The sequence below is a fragment of the Penicilliopsis zonata genome (assembly GCF_001890105.1).
Source record: "Penicilliopsis zonata CBS 506.65 unplaced genomic scaffold ASPZOscaffold_6, whole genome shotgun sequence".
Classification (NCBI taxonomy): domain Eukaryota; kingdom Fungi; phylum Ascomycota; class Eurotiomycetes; order Eurotiales; family Aspergillaceae; genus Penicilliopsis; species Penicilliopsis zonata.
In genome coordinates, this window is record NW_019208916.1 from 175257 (window position 1) to 196919 (window position 21663).

Sequence of the window (21663 nt, forward strand, 5' to 3'; positions counted from 1 at the left end):
TGGAGTACATAACTACTAGTTGGTTAACTAGTAGCTCACCACAAATCATACTACATACGTAACTCCTCAAAGCATTGCGCGTCATCTGTCGCTGGTGAGTCTTTTGGATTAGCGTCCTACCTATATACGTCAGTCGACATATCACATCAGATCTGCTAGCCGCGCAGCCGATTCCATTTGGCTGGTCGCTAGAACCATCCGCCGGCCTCTCGTTGGCGGGCAGGTGCATTTCTCTCTCGCAGGTCAAGCTTTTTCGCTCGTCTCCAGGCAGTCAACGACGTGGGCGAGGTGGAGCCGGTGGATACAGCCCGACAAATTGTTCTGGACGGAGTATCCTGAGACACCTATTATTGAGGAGTCGGAGAGCCCATCTGAGCGTGAGTTACGTATGTCTGAAGAGAATACGCCGTACGGACTACCAGCAGTTCTGGGGAATAATCAATCAGCTCAATCAATAATAATAATAACAATCAGCGGGCCTAAGAGACATAATACACAGTAATAAAATCCGGCTGCTAAGCTTCAGCCCGATAAGCGCTTCCCCTCCTCGCCCAGCCAGACCAGACCTGCCTCTCTCCTGGAGCAAAGCTCGCCCCTGCTGGCACCGCTCGTTCGCCTCAGCGCCTCAGCGCCTCAGTCTTCAATCCTCTGTGTTATTGACCATCTTCGTTCTTTTTTTTGTTTTCTTCTTGCCAGATTATTATTATATACATATATATATATATATATTTTCTTCTCTTCTTGATCTTGTTCTCTCTCGCTGCTGCCTGCTGGCGTGACTGTGCCTCTCCCCTCAACACGTCGCGATCCGTCCTCTAGCCCCAGCCAGGAACTACGGAGTAATTAACCCTGCACTGACTGCCGAAGCGCTTCTCCGAGACTCTTAAACAGACTTGGCTCGAACGCGTCAACCTTTTTCTTAAACTGTCGATTCCCCCAGTCCTGTCACCCTTGGCTCCGACCTACCCCGGCTTCTGACTCGCGTTGTATCGGTGCGCGTTTCTCGAGCCCTGCGGTCGCTTCTGCGCCCGTTAACCCGACCCTCTCTGTCGACGACGACGGCCACATCTTCGTCATTATCGCCGGTCGAACGTTTTCCTGCCTCTTGAAACCACCCTAGTCGAAAGGTGGAGGGGTAGCCCTGGATTTCTAGCTACTGCTACTGCTGTTCTTTCGTGTGGAACAATGCAGTCCGGTCGTGTGCAGACGTGACATCGAAGAACGACCTCATTACCCTCTTCCCCCTCGCCCGCCGTGTCCTTTGAAAGCGTCTCCATCGGCTATCACATTGTTCGAATACTAGCTGTCGATTAATCAGAGCCTAGATACTGTTCGTTTGATTCCTTTCGCGCCCGCTCGCGCGACTTTCCACCGGGCTGCAAGGGGGGGGGACCTTCGCTCGCAAACAGTGGCGGGACTCTGACGACCCCTCATCGCTTACCAGTGCTTGTTTTTTTGTATAAAAAAACAAGCATCCTGTTACTTCTGCCCCTCGCGTGCCACCGTCTATCTTGTATGGATTCCACAGAAAGCGGCTGCATGTCATGTCAGTCGAGTCTTCCGCCCGCCCTTCTGCCTCGCCGCTCGGTCGGAATCGCTCCCTGTTGTCCAGATTTCGCGTTCAGTTCGGCCAGCGGAGCCGCAACGTTCCAGACTTTTATATCGAACCGGATAACCCATGGAGATCGTACTCGCCCGGCGATGTCTACAAAGGCACCGTCGTGCTGACAGTGGTACGTCCGATCCGCATCACCCATCTGGTGGTTTGTCTGCATGGCTATGTCAAGGTGTTCAAGAACGCTATCCCCTCCGGTGAAGCGGCCCCGGACATGGGTTTCGTGGGGACCGGGCGCGGGAGGCGTGGCTCCGAATATTTGGGCAATGGGCTAGCGACTCTATTCGAAGATGAGATTGTACTGTGTGGCGAAGGACGTCTCAAAGAGGGGATTTACAAGTTCCGCTTTGAGATGCTCTTCCCCCCTTATGCCCTGCCCAGCAGTATCAATGTACGTTCTCTCTCTCTCTCTCTCTGTGTGTGTGTGTGTGCTTGTGTGTTGTGTGCTCAATTATCGATGAGTACACAGTCCCCTTTCTCTCTCAAACATGACTGACAGGCCGGGCGCAGTTTGAACGAGGTGCTATCACGTATATGGTCACATCCACTTTGACGAAGCCCACGACGATGAACCCCATCCTATCCTGCCGACGACGGGTCAATCTACTCGAAAACATCGATATTGCCCCCTTCCCTGCCCCCAAGGCCCGCATCGTCACCCTCGAACCTGTCACAAAACGCGCCAAATCGAAAGGCAAGGGCAAATTACCGGGGCCGGAGCTGACGGCCGATACACTCTCGCTCAGCCCGTCTGTAAACGGAATGGCTGCCAGCGACCATCGGCCTCCGCTCAGTCCGGCCCCGAGCGACGACGTCAGTTCGTCGGATCGTCTGAGCAACAGTAGTCAGAGTTTCCAGATCGCCAGCGACGTAAACGGAGCGACACCCACCGCCTCCCGGAACGGCGAGGCGCGCAGCATTGCCCCTTCTATCTCCGATAAGGTCATTACGGCCAAGATCGAAGTGCTCCGCTCTGGTGTCTTGGCTGGGGACACTCTGCCGGTCAAGATCACCATTAACCACTGCAAGCAAGTATTAAGCCCTCACGGTATCATCGTGACCCTCTATCGCCAAGGCCGGATCGACGTGCATCCGTCGATACCGGTTGGCTCCGCCCAGGACGGCAAGAAACCCATCTTTGAAGACGTCTATCCACGGTCACGGACGGGCCTTGGCGGACTAACGCTGGGCACCAGCCGCACTCATAGTGTCTTCCGCAAAGATCTCTCCCAGACCTTTGCGCCGCTCATTGTCAATCCCGCCAACATGACCGCGGATATCAAGACTTCCATCCGCATCCCTGAAGACACATTTCCAACCATTACCCGCGTACCGGGAGCTATGCTTAGCTTCCGCTACTACGTGGAGGTTGTGGCCGATCTCCGGGGCAAATTGAACTCCTCCGACCGATATCTCCCGCGTTTCCACATGGTCAGTGGCGGCAGCACATTCTCGCCAAGCGGCCAGGTGCTAAATAGCCTTGATCCCGGCGGTAGCTCCATCACCGCCAACTGGGGTGGCAATATCCTGGACACAGATCAGATCCGACGGGAGAAGGGGGTCATTGCCGTGGCTTTTGAGGTTGTCGTTGGCACGAGCGACTCGCGCCGGGGGAACAACAACAGCAGCAAGAAGGAGAGCGTTCCATCCGTCGCGGGCGGATCTATCACCACCACGTCACAACCAACGACGCACAGCGAACCCCCGACTTCTCAGAACCTCTACGAAGACCTGGCGGCGGACCCAAGTCCGATGCCGTCGGCGTCGACGGACGACGAATACCCCGGCCAGGAGGAGTACGACTTTACCCCGGATCCGTATTGGGGCGAATATCCGACCGAATATTCCGAGCAGCACTATCCTGAACCCGGCTCTATGATTCCCACCCCGGAGTTGGAAGAACCGGAGGACGAGAAAAGTCGACTGCGACGCGCCGAAGAGATGCTGCTTCCCAGCCGCCCACCGGACGATACGGCTCCGGGCCCATCTCTGCCAACGGCAGCGATGTCGATGACCACCCAGGCCGCTGTCAATCCCCTACCGACGGCACCGGTACTTCTGGAAGATGACCATCTGCACGACTACCATCATCTATGTTTCCCACCACCGAGCAGTGATCTGCGGTCCACCGCATTGCTAGGCCCAGTCCCGAACGTTGGACCACCACAGACCGTCGCTGCAGAGCCCAGACATACCCACAATCTCCCTGCGGATGATCGTCATGGTCCCCGGGTGAGCGATGACAAGGAGGAACTCGAGCGGCAACGACTGATGATGGAAGCCAGCGCTCCAGACACAGAACCTGCGATTGATGCTCCGACTCTGGAAACCCCCGAGACACCGAGTGCGCCGGTTTTTTACGAGGATGAGGACGACATCGCTGGGGCTGTTGCGCCTGCCGACGAAACGCTGCCTCGCTACCAGCGATGATCAATTCTACATTCCTCACCTTATTCCCTTTTCCCCCCCCTCCTTATTTTTTATTTTTTTATTTTTATTTTTTTTTTCACTATATTGCATTGACGACCATGTTGGAAGATACCACCTCTGTTATCGACACAGTTTTGCTACATGTTCCCACGGGCAAGCAGGCGCTCAAAACCGGAAGAGATTGGGCTGTAGCATTTTCATTAGAAGGCGTTGGGGAAGGGGTATATTATCTGGCTATTGCTGTATATAATAACTAAACCATATTATAACTAACTATCTACTAACTATCTACTATCTTCGTATTTCCTTACGAAAGAGTAATCTCTCCACTAATGACAATCTCTCCATTTGTTGCCTATCTCACCTACTTATCTCCCTCCACGAGTCTTGGCGCCCCGTCCCCTGACAAGAGGACAGAGTTCTTCCTCAACTCTGTTGCTTCTCCAATCCCCCAAATCTCATCACCAGCACTCCTCAAGCCCATCCACCGTCACCATGGCCGTTGCCAACGGGTCCTTTGCGACCTTTCTGATTGTCTGCCGTAAGTGGTTTTGCTCTTCGACTCCCCCCCCACACGCGACCCTGGAGAGGGGAAAGGTCTTCGATCTTCGAAACACTCCGAAGAGCAGGTAATGACTTGAAATGAACAGCGACCGCTTTCTTCCTGGGAATCATCTTCTCGCTCTTCCCCTACGACTATCCGATTCTGTGGTCGACGGTTCCCACCCCGCCATCTCACTATGACTACCTCGAGGCACATCTGCGGTTCCTGCACGCGTCGCCGCCGCTCATCCCACGCATTCTGCACATTGTGATATTCCTCGGTCTAGCGGGTCTGATCATGAAACTGTACAAGCCCACCGAGTCGAACATGCTGTTCGATGGCGCCTCGCTGGTCCTCTACATGTGCGGCGTGACCGTTTACATTGCAAACATCGTCAAGGGGCTCCGCCTCGTCTCGGCGGGTAAATACGGCGCTGAGCTCGTCCAGTCCACCGAGGAGGAGGGCCAGATCCTCGACCGCGAAGATAGCTTGAAGGTTCTCGCGGCTAGCAATACCATTCTCGCCCTTGTGCTGGTCGGCGTGCTCGTCCTGCAGGCTGGGCAGTGGTATGCCGACCGCAAGGAGGCCCAGGAGGTCCAGAGCTTCCAGGATAAAGCCGCTGCTGAGGCTACTGACAAGGCTGCTGAGGCCACGGGCGTCGACTCTTCTTCTTCCCCCAAGGAGCATCAACAGGAAGCTACGCAGCGCGTGACTCGGAGTGGCAAGAAGAAGAGCAACTAGGTCGGTTTCGAGAGTCCCCGACACCGCGGAGTTATTTGTTCTTTTTCTCCTTTCTTTTTTTTTTCTCTTTTTTTTTTTTAAAAAAAAAAGAATGTCACCAGTCTAAAATTTGCATCAGTGATGGGGAGTTTCCCTTGCAATTATTCCATGATCGTCCTACAGATTCCATTTCCAACTCACTATCTATATACATACTGTTTTGTACGCTAGCATTGTTTTTTTTTTACTATATATGTATGCCAATATGGCCTGCCGTATCAATCCTAGAACAAAAAAAGTCATGCTAAGACTAGGTGGGAATTAAAGTAGTCAACAGAGCACGCATTAGCTACCATAGTCACTGACGGCAGCATTCGCCGTTGACGCAGGCGGAGCAAAAGAGAACGGACTCTGCGGCAGATCCGGCGATCGGGGGCTGAGGGCTTTGGCGAACAGGTCGTCGCTGGACTCGGGGCTCTCTGTGGGCGGTGGTGCCATGGACGCGAACCCACTGCCGCTCGCGATCTGCGCGCGTTGGAGTGATTCGGGCGGATACTGGGCCACTATCGATACATCACTGGCCCATACAGCAGTAGAAGTAGCCGGTGCAGCTGCAGTCTGCAACTTCTGCGGTTGTAGTTGTGACTGTGGAATGGGTCGGAATGAACTGAATGAAGAGACGGCGACATCGGGAGATTGTGGCGAGAGAAGGTGGGCAGCAGGAGCTGGGAGGCGTTAGTATGAGATTGAAACGAAAGAATAAGATTGAAAAACAAAGAGAGAGAGGGAGAGGGGAGTTTGTCTGTCTTACAGTCGCTGCGGGAAGCCAGGTCCTTCTCGCCAGTTTGCAGTTTCAATCCCATTAGCTTATCTGCCAGTCTCCGGCCGCTCACAGGAGACACAGGCGACACTGGCGTCACGGGCCCTGTGGGATAGACCGCGGTGGACGAGTGACTTCGCGAGGTGACCCCGAAATTGGACTCGATCCATTCCTTTTCCTGCAGGGCCATATGCAGTGCGATCCCCTCGGCGTTTTTAAGACATTCCTCGCGGATCTCCTTCTCCAAAACCCGCAACCGCTTCTTCGCCCAGATTGTGTGTAGAACGCCCTTCTTGCCCGCCGAGCGGCCGGTGACGCCTAGTTCCGGAGGGAAGATCGCTGGTAATGGGTTAAGCTGGATGGCGTTTGTTGTTGTTGTTGTTGTCGCCTCGTCTGTTTTGTGTGCGGACTGGTTCGCCGGTTCAAACGACAGGGTCACTACGGGAGGAATAGTCACGTTCGGTGGTAGCAGGAAATAGAACCGGCGTGTATTTTCGCTCGTCTGCTCGTCGGCAGGGAGAACAGTCGTCTTGCCATCCCAAAAGACATGCCACGAGCCGCCGCCTTCGCCGGACGCTCTCGACCGGCTCTGGTGATCGTCCTCCCACTCGACCATGAGGATCTTGGTGCCATCGTTACCCTTTCCGGCCTCAAATTCGAAGCGAGCAAGCGCCGTGATTGATAGCGAGGACGTGCCCTTATTCGTGAGCGTGGTGATATCCGGAAAATGGGGGGGTTGGGCCCTATCGAAGGCACTATCGGGAGTGAAAGGGTGCGCCATGGCGGCCGTACTTCTTGGTGATCGGGACGCAGGAAAGAACCAAAAGAAGACTGGCAAAACTCAGGGATAGCAACACATCGGCGCCATCATCCAGCCTGGTTGGGGGGAAGACGGGGAGGAGAGAGAGTGGAAAAGCAGCAGCGAGATGGAGGGGCGGATCACGGGATCGTCTGGCAGGTGATAAGAAGAGAAGCCTTCCCGGCACCACACAGCAAAACACGCTGGTGCCGTCTCTGCTTCTTCTTGATTTGTCTCTAGGGGACGAGAAACGGCCATTAATCAAGTCTTGGTCGGCTGGTCCAGTGGCAGGCAAAGCCGCAAATAGCAGTCTTCCCCTCGCTGGCTCCAAATATAGAACAGGCGGTCGTTGGCAAAAGGCATTCGTCGAGCTGCACGTCGATCACAGTGAGACTCCACCACAAGCAACCAACGGGATTCCTCTGGCCTGCTGACACTTGAGAATAAAGTATTATTCGTGGAGAGTGCTGACTGTGGCTATCTCGCTAGACTTTCAAATCCCTAGCCTTTGTTTATCCTGTTCTAGTCTACGACGTTGAGATCCGACCTGAAAGGAGCTTGCAGGACAACATAAGAATATCCCTGAAGTACAGAGTAGAAGTTGATTAATTTGGATTGATTGATGCTTCTGCTAATGCGCAGGTTGAGGCTATAGATAGCCTACAGCACCGTGAAGGATACTCCGTACGACATATGACGTACTCTGTACACCGACTTTCCACGAGCCTGCTATCTATCCTATTGCTCATAGAAGTCCGTCTCTGATAGTCAGTCATTTCTGAGACCAGACTGACTGAATGGCTAATGTGTTCGTGATATCTATTCCTTTATCTTCAAGTGATATCGTTGCCAACTCATTTTGAGCCAGTCCCTCATCTTTTCCTCGCCGACCAGGGAGATAAGAACTCGAAATACTAGATGCAGCACGGAAACTAGGCATTTTCGGGGCTTGCATCTTTGTGCCTATTTGCTGTCCTTGGCATGATCATCATCACTCATATCGGATATGCATTGGAGCCAACATGATAGTGAGAACTGGCAATCCGACACTGCGTGGTATGGCCTTGTCGAGAGGAGTTGTTCAAAAAAGACATGCCAAGAAGGGGGAATAACTACCACCACTGACTGTACAGAGATATTTCGCAGCCCGAAGGGCTGCTTTGATGTGGTTGCATCCGAGACAGGCTGCTGCATTCGCTGACCTGAGCGTAGAGTTGTCCGATGGCACACGCAATTATGTCTTTATAAGCAGGGACCACACCGATTCAAGTATGCCTCGGTCGTCCGATGAACGAATTCAAAGAATATACCTACAACCCGTCAATCGAGATGCCGTTGAGAGTGGATGTCAGATCCGGTCTCGCCAGCAGAGTATCTTCGAGCTTCGGTGTGCCTGTCATCCCTAGACAAAGCCATCTCTATCATGCAGTTGCTAAGCTAAAGATAGAAGCCTACCAGTCTACCAGGTGTGAGTTTCTATTTTGGTCCAGTGTATCCATGGACGGTAATGACATGTTATAACCATCGAGGAAACTTTACCATCACTGCCTCGAAACTTTCCAGAGAACCAATGAGTTTCGAAGGGCCTACTGTAGTCGACTTGGAATTCCCAGCCCGCCTTTACTTGTTAGTAGTTCAGCGCTTTTGAGCTCGCAGGATTCCGCCTTCTTCCAGTCACAGGGGATACCTACTCTTAGTCCCTTGCAAGATTCTCTCAACAGATCATCCAGATGCAGTTATCCTCTTCTGATTGGATAGAAATAACGCCGGCCAGCTACTTGATCCCCTGTCTGCGGGCTGAATATAGAACGACTCTACTCCGTACTACAATCTACGATGACGTTGGTGTTCTATTCATGCCGTACTCTGTAACAATAGTCCTTGATCAGACAGTGTTCTTAAGATACTATACTCCGTACAGAAGCCTCAATGTAATAACAGTCCTACTTATTCTGTACAGAGTACTCTGTACAGGATACTAAACAACCATGTAGTATGCAGTAGAACAATAGACTATTTTTAAATCTGTTCTTCACAATATGCACATGTATGTATGTAAGCGCCGGCAGAGATCCAAAAATAGACCCGACGGCCCTCCCCCGATTTATTTATTTATTTATTTATTGATCCCCCCCCGCCCGCAAGCTCACCTCCAGCCAATGAAACCGCCGGGCGCACTATTTCCAGCTCCCCGCGCGCCTGTCACTGGAAGATTCGAAGGTGCCACGGCTTGCCAAGGCGCTAAGCGCCTGATCGGGAAAGGCGCCGGCGCTTATATTCATGTCTTGTTGTGCACTGAGAAGGAACCTCCCCTAGTAGGTTTTCCTTATTACAAGATCTAGGCGATGGGATTGGCTGTCTTGTTCCTTCGGGGTACATCTGAGGCTTCTTCCTACCGTTTTGTCTGGCTGGACAGGCCCTGGGTGGCGTGTGATGAAAATGAACGAGCATACAGGACAAGGGAAGCTGATTCCGTCAAATGTGAAGGATGATATCTATACATCGCCCTCTTGCAGTAGTACAAAAGTTATTCTAGTGCTGACGCTTCTCTCTGGCAAATGATAATGTTAGGTGGGATGGTTGTTCTGCCTTACTGTACGGAGCCCTGGCGTACCTAGTAGTCACCTCCTCTGTATACCAGAGAAGATGGTAATAGTCCGGCTTCTAATCTGGTACTAGATTGATCTTTACGCCCCACTGAATATCAGTCTCCTCCCATCACATTTGGCCTGCTGTACTGCGGTATGTAGTAGAGGGCCCTAAAACCTTAGGTACCGAGGTAGGGTGTGATGAAATCACAGCTGGGGGAGTCTGGATGGGTGTATGGTACCGTACTGACGATACGGTATCTGCGATTCTTACAGACATCTAGCAGTACCTGAACAGCCTCGTTAGAGTACCGAGTGCTCTCTATATTTGATAAATAGATCTATATTAAGCATTGTTAGTGTTGGAATCCATTGAGTGGAGGATATATATCTATATATAGCAGCTACCCTTTGTCATGTCGGTGGCTTAGTGTTGTCTACACCTAGTAGTTAGTCTCTAACTATTCTATAGCTATGGGCTGCTCGTCGGCTCCACGAAGCCTCTCATTAGTTACAGCGTGGTGCCTCACACGTGGGAACCACCCTGTCGGGATCATTCTATTAGCAAAGGAGCTAGAAGGAATGAAAAAAAAAAACCAACAGTGGCAGCATTGGGGTCTAGTCGAGGTCTATGACTCGTGGAAGTGGACGGTAGCCAAGTGTATCCAAGACAGATTTCATTCTACCCAGGTATACCACCCAGGTATAACTTATATTGTGACTCCGTGCTTATCCTAGGTAAGATTAAGTCCCTAAGCCGACCAATATGATGGAAGCCCCCAAAGATAAACTCCAGTCCCTTCCCCCGACCCGCCCAAAATAGCATCCAGACAGACCAATCGTAGCAAAAGCGCTCACCAAATAACGGATGTCCCAACATTCATGCCGCTTGGACCCTCCTAGGAGCCTTTTGATTCCCTCCTTCATGACTCTAGCCAGTCTGGAGCACACCGTAGGTACCTAGCGAGGTCGCGGACAAGTCTTTTTTTTTTTCGAGATCATTTGTAGCTCTGAAGCATGCGATGGTCAAACCCAATAGAACTCCATTAACAAAGATAGAGCAAATCGCTGAGATATGAGAGTGGGTTGAAAAAGGGAAAGAAAAAAAAAGAAGGATATGAAATGGCGAATGGAGTAGACCAAAGGAACCCGATTTTAGGACCGCAACCCTTCCCCTTCCCCCGCGATAAATAATGAGGGATTGGATCTGGCTATTTCTCTGCCTCAACTTCGTTTGACGTTTTCCTGCGTTTCCCCTTGGGTGGCGGCTCAAGCGGCGTGCGCTTGTAGGTCACGGTGCGAGTAACAACCTGCCGCACGCTGACATGCCTACTGCCGGTGGCGCTACGCGGCGACTGCGACTCCAGATACCGCGTCTTCCACTCGATTGCCGAATACGGTGATCGTAGTGTGCTGGCTGACCTTGGCGACTCGAGCGTGGGCGAGTATGGATAGCCTGCCGACAGTGGAATGCGCAGGCGCCGTAGAGGGCCCGGCCTCGCCGAGTGGGCCGACTTGGGTGCAGTTGCAGGTGACGCCGGGGGGAGATTTTTCCCCGACAAGGTGGCAGATGATGAGGAAGATGAGGAGTGAGGAGAGGTCGATGAAAAGGAGGAGGAAGAGGGTTTTGCGCTGCCTGTGGCCGAGAAGGACAGGCTGGTTGCACTGGACGGGGTCGAGGTGGGCGAACAGGCAAAGGCGGGGAAGGCGCCGCCTGCACTGACAGGGCTGGTGAAGATGGGCGTGAGGGCTTTTAGAAACTCGGTATACGCCAGCGGCGGCGAGATTGGAGTCGCACTGCTATCCTCGCTCTTGGTCTTGTCCTTCAGCTCCGACGGAAAAGTCATCGACTTGGGCGTTTTGAGCGGATGGAGCACTGGCTTGTTCGGCGCCATGGTGACTGGGGGGGGACGGAGAAGAGAGACCAGAGAATGGTCAAAAAAATCCGGATTCAAAGGTTGCAAGAGGAAATATTCGTTGCCTTATATTTTCTCTCCCGCAACGACGAGGATGAGGATGAAAAGAAGAATTCAATGAGAGGACGCCAGCCGCAGGGGAGATGAAAAGAGCAAACGAAAGGAGAGTGGCAGTGGCAGTGGCTTCCTATCTATATGGGGCGGCGCAGGGAGCGGCGGCTCGGTATGGTAATGCGCTGTATTATACGGAACTGTACAAGACCTGATCGGCGGTATTTCGTTCTATACCCAGTTGGGGTTAGCAGGCCAACAAGCAACAAAAGTCATGTGCCTCCGGGTCAGGTGGTTGCTTGCCTGCACTTGCCCAACACAGAATGACAAAGTTCTGGAAGGTTTCCAGGAGATGGGATGGCCTGCGGCGACGATTGACGTTTTGGCTGGTTGTTGGGCTTGAAAGGCTGACTGTTGGCAGTGGTTCGATCAATCCTCACCAGGCGATCTTCCAATTAAATCCTCGGCGAGAGAAACGACTGAATCGGGGGGCGGGGGGGGGGTATACACAGTCAATAGCAATGGACCGGCCAGCTCTGTGTTTGTTGGATGTCGAGTCAGTCAGCCAGCGGGGACTGACCGTTGATTATATGCTCTTTTGTCTGCCGCAAAGGTCCCGCGACTAGTGTCTTGTCGCAGAAAGGGGGTGGAAGGGGCCAGTTTGTATCAGATTGTGGGCGATATTTGCGTCAGGATTCCTCAGCCATTTCATCACATCACCATCTCCGTGGCAGGAGCAGGAAAAAAAAAAGGGGAGGGGGGAACCGATCCCTAGCTATCTTCGCAGAAACGTTTCAGGTGATTTACCGCCAGTGGTTGTGTGGCCAGGGGTTGCTGAAGAGCCCATGTGGTTCGCTCGGATCGAAAGGCGCGCGGTATCCCTGAAGATCCATCGGCGGTTCGCCCATGGAAGGTGGCCCACATCCATGATCCCAGTATACCCTACGGAGTACAAGGTCACGAGTTTCGATGATTGATTTAGGGTTATCGGACCCCGTGTCGATCCAACAGATGTCGTTGCTATGCATGTCATTCCCACCGTCTGGAGTAGAAGCGCGCTTGACTCCGTATCGAGTACTGCAGACTGCGCAAAGCGCCGGGGGCTGGTGGGGGGGGGAGAGAAGTCTGGGAATCATCTTATCGCCAATCAATACCCTCTATTTACTTCACCATGGCGCTGTAATCCATGAATTGTGGTTGCTTGCGGTCTGGTTGTCATGCCGACAGTGATGCTGTACATGATAACCGATCGCTTGCTTCTATTGTCGGCGCCTGGTATGGATATAGACAGGATGGGAAACCTCAGGGTCCTAGTCACCCGCCGCCCATGTGCCGCCGTGGCCAGTCTTAAGCGCTGAAAGTGCATTCGGATATCTTGGCAGCGATGTTATTGCGTCCTACTCGTCGAGAGCAGCCGCCAGATCGTTGCCAGATATACAATATTCAGAACGTACTTGATGGCGTCAATATGATACCTGTCGTCTATTTTCACGAGAAGCGCATACCCTGACTCTGAAAAAAGCAATTGGGCGGGATCAATAGGTATCTATGCACAATGTATCTGATCGAGCAGGCGCCGCAATTACGGATGCTGGAGGCAGTGTCTTGTTGAATCTATTTTGATCTTGCAGCCGCCCGATTCAGATGTGTCCTTAGTGACAGTACCGTATGCTACGAGGATCAACATATAATCTCCAGCAGTATACAACGCAACATGAGACAGCTCATCTAGGCTGGCGTCAACGTATTTTCATCGCCAGCGGTAACCAAGAGTCGCCAGGTGTTGCATCAATCCCAGACAGTATGCCTGAGAGGGTGGTTGAATCCTTTGCGCCATGGACGAGTTCCTAGCGCCGAGATGAAATGAAGCAATGCTCGAGGGTCAGGATGTGGCTGGCGGTAATTAGAAAGTAATTAGAATAGACGTGTCGTATATATCTGACTGTAGTTGAGTTAGACCACTCACCCAGGAATATATCAAGAGTACTTGGATGGCCAAGACTACAGACATACTTTAATAATGTAAGTGATCTAACGATAAAAGCTTGAACTGTGTCTTGTACATTCCAGATGACTACTGTCTAGCAGTAATAGACTCCCAGCTAAGAAGAGAGAGAAAAAAAAGAAAAGAAAACAACCGAATGCTCAATGGTATAATAAAGATGAGAATCAACGCCATCCATAAATCATGCATCATGCGCTTTTTATCATCAACAAGAGAAGAAGAGAAGAAGAAGAGAGGAATCTAGATGAGCAGGTATCTCCATCCGTTGCGGCCCATCACCTCCCGCCAATGAACATGTTGTTTCTTGAGCTCGCGCATGCTCGAGGCGTCCGAGGCGGGAGATTCTTCCTTGACCCTCTGAGGGGAGGAAGAAGAAGAAGAAGAAGAAGAAGAAGAAGAAGAAGAAGAAGAAACTGCCGTTTCTTCCGGGTCGTCTGTGAGGCGCCACACCTCCTGGAGAAGCATGTACATACGGCCGAAGCTACCAAAGTCTGCAAGGTCGCCTAGAGCGGCGACACGATCGGCAAGCAAAGAACGAAAGGGACTCGAAGGGACGGAGTAAGCGCCCGCAATGAGCAAAGGCCAGACGAGCGAACGGTCGAAGCCATAGGGCCCCGCGGGGATATGGGTCATGATGTCCGCGAGGGCATGCACCAGGTTACACACTGAGGGCTGGGAGCGGTCAAACCCGGGGACAAGACTGCACAGGTAGATGCGGGCGGCGAGGCGAAACACGGCACTCATGGTCTTTGTCAGTGCTTCGGGCCGGATGGCACCGCTCGAGGCGCAAAAGGGGCTTTCGAGCGTTGGGTCCGCGGGCTCGGTGTACTCTAGTTGTTGACCTAGGGCGGAGACATGGGAGCAGACGGCCATGTCGTCGACGGCGTGGGCGGCCTTGAGCGAGTCGAGACACGCAATCTCCGAGATGAGGTACATCACGCGGTCGTCGCAGCCCATCAGCTCGCGCAGGCCGGACGAGGTGCCGCTAAGGTGTTTGGCGCGGTAGGTGTGGGCGAACTGCGGGGTCTGGCCGATCATCGTCGCGCCCAGGATGTCGATCCACGAGGTCAGCGACATGCTAAAGGGGGCCGTCACAAGGCCATTGCTGCTGCTGCTGCTGCTGCTGCCATTGCTGCTGGCGGTCTTGTTGTTGACACCCCCGCACTGCACTAGCGCGTTGGGCAGGTCGAGCTTGGTGACCAGGTTGGAGGCGGCTTGGAAGTGCTCGTTCCACGGGATATCAGGGAGGTAGTCGTCCGGGGCGCCGACGGAGCAATGGAAGAAGATCATGGCCAGGGTGGCGTCGAGGATGTGTTCGTGGTCTGTGTCGCGGTTGAGGGCCTGGCAGAGCTGGGCGACCGCCTCGTAGCGGTGGCGCATGATGTCGTGATCGATCTGGTCGGCACTCAACCCGGCGGTGGTCTTGAGATGGATGGCCGACACGCTCAGACAGCAGTGCAGGTACGACCGGTTGGTTTCCAGCGAGCTGAGGATCGCCCGCGCCCGCGCGGGTCCCTGCTGGTGGACCTCCAGGATGGGGAAGATGAGACGCAGCACGTTGTCGATGAAGTGGTCGAGTAACGGCCGGTCGTGGTCGTCGACGGGGATGGTGGTCTGCAGCGACGAGAAGGACAATTGTGAGTTATCCTGCAGGGTGGGATCGATGAACGTCGCGCCGGCGGCGGCGGCGGTGGTGGCGGCGGTGGTGGCGGCGTTGTTGTTGTTGTTGTTGTTGTTGTTGCTGCTGCTGTTACCACCAAAGAGTTCTTCATGAAGCCATTCGTCCCCAGGGAAACTCGGCAGCGTCGCATGCAATTGCGGCGGACCGTAGGCGCTGAAGGAGGAAACCGACGAGTCATGACACAAGGGCACATCGTTGACAAACATCTGGCGTTCCGTCCGCACATCCACCTCGTACGGGGCATAATGCGGCTGGAACGATGGGGTAGGCAAGTGAGAGGCGAACGGATCATACGGCTCATTGAAGATCGGCGGGCGATGGAGACTGTGCTCATGATGATCGAGGGAGAGGGCGCGAGCCGAGTTCATTTGGTCTGTTTTGTCAGAAAACAAGATTTCAAGAGTGGAAGGTAGGTATGACCTACTCTGCAACGAGTTACTCTTTTCCAACATCTTGGTCTGGCGGATCTTATTCTTGATGCGTTCCTTTTGGATCCTGCGCTGCTCTGCATTCCCCCACCACATCGGACGCTTGTATTCGCATTTGACGCAGAGGTTGGTACACGCCCGACAGGCTGGATGACCTTCGTCGCATTTCTTGCGGCGCAGACGACATGTGAAGCAGCCTGGGAATCAGAGAGGGAAACCAGATTTATTCATTACCAGAGTGTCATACCAGATCGCGAGCGTTTGTGCATCTTGCCTGACTTTTCGGCCGGTTCCGACTTGGCTTGCGCCTGCGCGCCCGTCTTGACGTCGACCGTCTTCGCGCCAGCCGTGACTGCGACCTTTTTGGTCTGCACGGGGGGTTTTGTTGGCATGGTGTGTATCCTGTGATAGTGTATGCCTGTGAGTGTAAGTAGGCTGTAGAGGTAGGGTTCTAGATAGGTACAAGAGATAGGTACAAGAGATAGGTGTTTTAAAAGAGGTAGATCGAGGCTTTTAGATGAATCAAGCCGGAGGATTGCTCTGCTTCTATTTTTTGTCCCCATGCGAACGCGGCGATCGGTGCAGCTCGTTTCTTAGCCATCGTCTCGTTTCCCGGCCCCCCTCATTCTCTACCCTGTTTGGCTCCAAATTTAGGCTTGCAGAGGGGGTAAAAGCATCCCTGGAGATGGTCCGGTCCGGGTGGAGAGTGACAGGCTAACGAACGACCAGCCATGGTTGCACGTCGTGACAGGGGGGGGGAGAGACGTGAGAGAGAAGAATTTCGACGGTGATAGGCGAGGATGTTGACGCGGGTGACGATTGGCGGACAGGTGCAGAGAGTGCAGAGATGGAAATGAGTCATGGCGGCCAACCAGAGAGCGTAGACGGGGGTCTGTTTTTCGTGATGTGATGGGAGCAGGTCGATGTGCATGCCAAGCTTTGAATCTGTGGATGTCAATGGATGGTCGAGAAGATGAAGTTCGGAAGAGACAGACGACGACAGCCAATAAATCGTATACAGATAAGATGTACCCCTAATTAGCAACATTAAGAAGGGAAATTAGCCGCCATTAACCACCTTAATTTCCCTCATTTGGATGTAGTCTGTTTTTCTATTAATAGTGTTACTCACTCCATGCTGGCGGTTAGAAATTGATACCAGACATAATTAGCAACAATTAACGCCAGTAGATAGGTAGTAACTAGTTAATTGGTTAATTGGTAGTATGGGGTACTCGGTCGATGAGGGGAGAGAACCATAGTAAACCTCACTTGGTTGAGTAGAATCTAGACAATGATTATAGTATAATCTCTATAGAATAGAATATATGAGTCTCTTAGTGATATATACTAGTACCTACAGGGAGATTTTCTGCTCATCTTGCATACTATACCTCTCTTGCGGAGTATTTGTACTAGGTACATAGTCCACTAGTTATTCCATAGTATCTACTGCTAATACCAACTAGTTTAGTGTTCCAAGGTTGATTTTTACTGTCACCTGCCAGGCTCAGCTCAGCTACCAGCCACTTGAGCTATAACTATACTATATAGTATACCCAAGTTATAACTACTCCGTATCTCTTATACATATACTTGTCTTCCACATCTACATGTCTATTATGCCAGATCCTAGTCATCTCTTGTTGTAGCACAATACTAGTATCATTAATCATTATCTATCATAAATATACTCCGTAGCTATGGAATAGATCTCTCATATGATTATTTATCTATACTCTAATCCTGACAGGTCCTCATCTGCAAAGACGGTGTGACAGTGATAGACCGACATGCTCCGGAGCCGAACCGTTCGGGGTTTGTGACGCCATAAGCAATGATCATGTGAGGGCTTTTATCTTATTCTAGATCAGATTATTACAGATTATTACAGACTATTTTGATCTGCCTACTTGACTATATTATACTCCGTAGAATGGATTCGTATAACTAGTCAAGTACTAGTAGTAACTATAAGATCTCTCACTTGGCACAATTAATGTTGATAAATAATAATAATGATTAAAAATCTAATTGATATTGCTTGTATAAATACTGAAATTAGATTATGCATGTGATGTGATGATCGTGTATGTAGCCCGTGCACGCGGGATATATTCATACCCAGGAATGATGGATATGATTTCCATAGTTACGGAGTACACTCGTCGAAAAAGATACTACCTAGTAGCTACGTAAGCTACTTTACTGGTACGTAAGAAATCATTTCCAGTGTACCTACCTAACCTACCAGGTAGTCTACTCCGTAGGTACTACATACGGGCACGGTGAGAGGTACCTACCTGACCTAGTACTCGTATATGGATTGGGTAGTACCTCACTACTAACCTTCCCTCGTACTCCGTCCCTCGAGTCCAATTGGCCGGGGTTTCTTCAATTCTTTTTTCAATGCATGTGACTCGATTGAGCTTTTTCCTATTCCAGCATTATTAACGGTAAATCTGAGTGATCTAGTAACTACCTAGTAGTTAGTTACTAGGTAATTAGTTAACGACAAGTGTACCACAGTAACATGGCTACCCCTCATTTACCGAGTGTCATATAAACACCCCTAATTAATCGCGTATTAATGGCAAAACAGGCTAATTCCCCCCCAAAAGAGCTATATTTATCGCCCCTAATTCTTCCTTCTGCATTAGTGCCAATGTGACTGCCGCCCTTCTTCCTTCCGCCGGCCACTCACCTTCCTCAACTGCCTCGACCTGCTCAACCTCATCCCGGCCCAATTTGTCTGACAATCTTCCCCCTCGTCGAATCACCGGCCGAACCTGCCTCGTCATGCCAGCAGTGGCTGGAAATTCACACACACTTTCCGCTCCAACCTCAACGCTCTTCTCTTTGGTGGATCAGAGCCCTCGATCGCCGCCTCGCCGAGAGATGCACCCCAACCGCCCTGCAGGACCGTCGGGTCGTGCAAGTCACAGACATACGATGCACTCGAACTGTCAATTCGTCACATTCGAGTCTGCAGGCCATATCCAAAAATATCCCAGAGCTCTTTTTGTCCGATACATAAAACCCCCCCCCCCGGGGGATTTACCTCTTCTTGCTCTCTCTCTCTCTCCCTACCTTTTTTTCCTTTATACTAGTATATGGTCAATTGAACCATATGATAGTTATATAGGAATATATATAACCTTTCCTCTCTCAAGGTTATATATTTAAGCTCGTCAATCATCCTGCATTAGGCAAAGAGAGCTTGGGTGGCTCCCTTCAGTGCCTCCCCCCCCCCCACACACAATGATTGACACTCGCCTCCCCTCCGTGGACCCAATGGTCCTATTCCTCCGGGAAGAGGCCAATTCAAAGGATAGACAAGCAATCTCCATGATTGAGACCTCTAAGAAGTCCGCTTTCCTCTTCCCTCGCACTACCCTTCCCCGCCCCTCGTCCAATGCTACTGAGATCTTCGACTCCGATGCCGAGTCCGACGTCGGTGATCTGGAGAAAAGCCCCCAAATGGTAGGTTTTTCTCTTTCTTCCTGATACTGTAAAACGTCCTGGCTAACATTACCCCCTCCAGCTTGCAAGTGGTAGTGTCTCGTCGGCATCATCGCCGGACATCAAGACTCCACGTCTGGCAGAGCTGGATCCCTTCCACTTCGGCTTCGATGGGAAGCAGATCAAAGGACCCGAGGGCCCGCACCTTTTCCGGCATTCGGCTGGTTTTTCGGATATGCAGTCTTTTCTGGACGTTGATATCATGCTCCAGCGTACCCCGACCTTCCCCACCTTCCCTCAGTCTGATCGAAAGGCACCCAAGCAGAAGCGTACCTCCATCGAGGAGATTGGATCGGACGTTGCCAACTGGACCCCGGCACAGGTTGTCCGGTGGGTTCAGAGCCTTGGCTTTGACTCCTCGGTCGTCGAGCGATTCTTCATCAACGACATTTCCGGTGCCATCCTCCTCGAGCTGCAATCCGAGGACCTCAAAGAACTGGACATCCGGTCCTTTGGCAAGCGTCATCGTTTGCTAAATGAGATCAGTCAGCTCCGTGACCATATCATGGTCTTGCCGAATGACTTGCCCCCATATGAGATCGACATCATTGACGATGACTACAACAACGCCAGCACCAACGCAACCCCGGCCCCGGTGACCCGGCCCGAGGTTCTTCGGCGCGAGTCTAGGCAGGAAGAGCAAATCCTTCCTGACGACTCAGCGTCAATTGTTGCTATCGAACAGTACTTGCCAAAGATCCACAAGTGCTCCAAGGGTGAAAGATGCCGCAAGTGGCAGAAGCAACAGGCGAGACTGGCTCGCATGACCGGCGGACTACCCATCGAGCCTTTCAATGGATCGGTCACCTTCGTCGATAAGCCTGCTCCCCTTGACCTGTCGTCCGACATGGCTCGTGGCATTCCTTCCACGCTCAAGACCGATGGAACCTTGTCCGTTGTCGCCTCCTCGGATGTGATGGGGCCAGGGCAAACGCCCGACTTCCGCCTCTCGGAAGAGAAGCTGAACGGAATGCCCGCCCCCCGTGACCCCCAAGAGAATGTCCGTCACTTCCTGAGCTTCCAGCATGTCAGTCAGCTCCAACCAGTGGCGCAACCCTTGGTGTCTGCTGCCAGCTTTGAGCCAGTCGTCCCAGCCAAGACGGGCACGCATCTCGCGGCCAATCTGGGCCATCTGCCCAAACTCCAGATCCCAAACACCCAGTCTGCGGCGTTCAATGTGACCTGCTCCCCTTGCCCTTCTTCTACCCACCGATCAGCCACTCCCTCGTCGGCCATCAGGAAGTCTGCCTTCATGCGGTCGTCATCGGTGGCAGCAGCAACAATCGCCGAAACTGAAGGGCCGTCGCCCGCGATGTCCAGCCCCTTCTGCTCCCCGTCTGAGTATTACCGACCCGATCCACTCTACCTCCATACCCAGTTCTCAGAAACCGATGTGCAGATGCCAGTCACAACCGCGCCGGTCACCCCGATCGCTCGCGACGCTGCTCAGTCGGTGCCCCCCCACATGCGCTTTGGAGGACACAAGTTGAACGGGCCCGATCCCATTTCGCGCCCGGCCTCGACCAAGACGGACCGTCATCATCGCAACGTCTCCCACCAGAGCCAGCATTTCCGATCCCTCGAGCGTCTCGATGAAGGCCAGGTTCTCTCCCTGGACGACCTTGACCAGAACCCACGCGTGGCTACTGCTGTTGTTGCCACCTCTTGCCGACCCAAGCTGGTCGTCGACACCAAAAGTGGCACTGAGGTGGCCATCAACGGCCCCATGAAGAAGCGCAAGACCACCCGTCTCCTGCGTCATGAATGGGCCGAACGTCACTTTGCGCTCAAGGGAACACAGCTGGCCATGTACTCGGACGAGCAAGCCTTCCGACGCGACTCCAAAGCCCTCGAGTACATCGACATCGATGACTACGCGGTGGCATGCTCGTCGCAGCCCTCGAGCTCCAAGCTGACAGCCGCATTCAAGAAGACGGTTCTCAAGCGCAAGGAGATGATCCCGGGCGAATCCGCCTTTGCCTTTTCTCTCATCCCATCGGCCAGTCCTTCCTCTTCTTCTTCTTCTTCTTCCTCCTCCTCTTCCTCCCCTTTGTCCTCGGGCTCCGACTTGAAGTCTCTCTTCAGTAACGGAAAGTCGCACCATTTCTCCGTCCTCTCCAAAGAGGAACGATTCGAATGGATGCGCGAGTTGATGCTCGCCAAGACCATTAAGAGAGCCCGGGACAGCGGTGCCGAGATTAACATGAACGGCAGTCCTGTTTAGCCTTTTTTTTTTTTTTTTTTTATCTTCTTCTCTTCTCTTCTCCTCTCCTCTCCATTCAATCAGTGGAATACTCTCTACTCTCCACTCCATTTATGATCATGACCAAGGCATTTTTCTTTGTATCTGCATTTTTCTTATATCAAAACAGCTTCACCAGCTACGACGTTGACGACATGATGAATCTTCATGACATACTTTACGGTTCCGGTGCCGGATATACGGCTACTACTAATCTTCATGTGTTGAAATGACCTGTCCTTTTTCTTTCTATTCAGATGATTCCCCCTGGGCGATTGCATCTACTTTTTTCCGTCCAAAAA

General features: G+C 52.2%; 6 protein-coding genes across 6 annotated transcripts; 3 read left to right on the plus strand and 3 right to left on the minus strand.

The window, feature by feature from the left end:
- Nucleotides 1–1544: 1544 nt before the first annotated feature.
- ASPZODRAFT_141657 (hypothetical protein) lies at nt 1545–4045 on the plus strand (the record flags this gene model as incomplete). Its single annotated transcript, XM_022724771.1, has 2 exons — nt 1545–2006; nt 2126–4045. 2 exons carry the CDS (start codon nt 1545–1547, stop codon nt 4043–4045), a joined length of 2382 nt encoding a protein of 793 aa, XP_022581385.1.
- A 495-nt stretch (nt 4046–4540) lies between these two features.
- ASPZODRAFT_65394 (hypothetical protein) lies at nt 4541–5330 on the plus strand (the record flags this gene model as incomplete). The annotated part of the gene is made up of 2 exons (XM_022729303.1): nt 4541–4586; nt 4696–5330. The coding sequence occupies 2 exons, from the start codon at nt 4541–4543 to the stop codon at nt 5328–5330; spliced, it is 681 nt and encodes a 226-aa protein (XP_022581386.1).
- A 369-nt stretch (nt 5331–5699) lies between these two features.
- Nucleotides 5700–6901, minus strand: ASPZODRAFT_49032 (hypothetical protein; the record flags this gene model as incomplete). The annotated part of the gene is made up of 2 exons (XM_022728406.1): nt 5700–6034; nt 6121–6901. Coding segments are annotated over 2 exons (1116 nt in total), but the record flags the coding sequence as incomplete, so codon positions are not given.
- Nucleotides 6902–10561: 3660 nt separating this feature from the next.
- On the minus strand, nt 10562–11716 carry ASPZODRAFT_1842508 (hypothetical protein). Its single transcript, XM_022727215.1, has one exon. The coding sequence runs from the start codon at nt 11409–11411 to the stop codon at nt 10728–10730; it is 684 nt and encodes a 227-aa protein (XP_022581388.1). The 5' UTR covers nt 11412–11716; the 3' UTR covers nt 10562–10727.
- Nucleotides 11717–13728: 2012 nt separating this feature from the next.
- On the minus strand, nt 13729–15989 carry ASPZODRAFT_15567 (hypothetical protein; the record flags this gene model as incomplete). The annotated part of the gene is made up of 3 exons (XM_022726238.1): nt 13729–15542; nt 15594–15794; nt 15845–15989. 3 exons carry the CDS (start codon nt 15987–15989, stop codon nt 13729–13731), a joined length of 2160 nt encoding a protein of 719 aa, XP_022581389.1.
- A 2869-nt stretch (nt 15990–18858) lies between these two features.
- ASPZODRAFT_15568 (hypothetical protein) lies at nt 18859–21343 on the plus strand (the record flags this gene model as incomplete). Its single annotated transcript, XM_022726239.1, has 2 exons — nt 18859–19080; nt 19142–21343. The coding sequence occupies 2 exons, from the start codon at nt 18859–18861 to the stop codon at nt 21341–21343; spliced, it is 2424 nt and encodes an 807-aa protein (XP_022581390.1).
- Nucleotides 21344–21663: the final 320 nt, after the last annotated feature.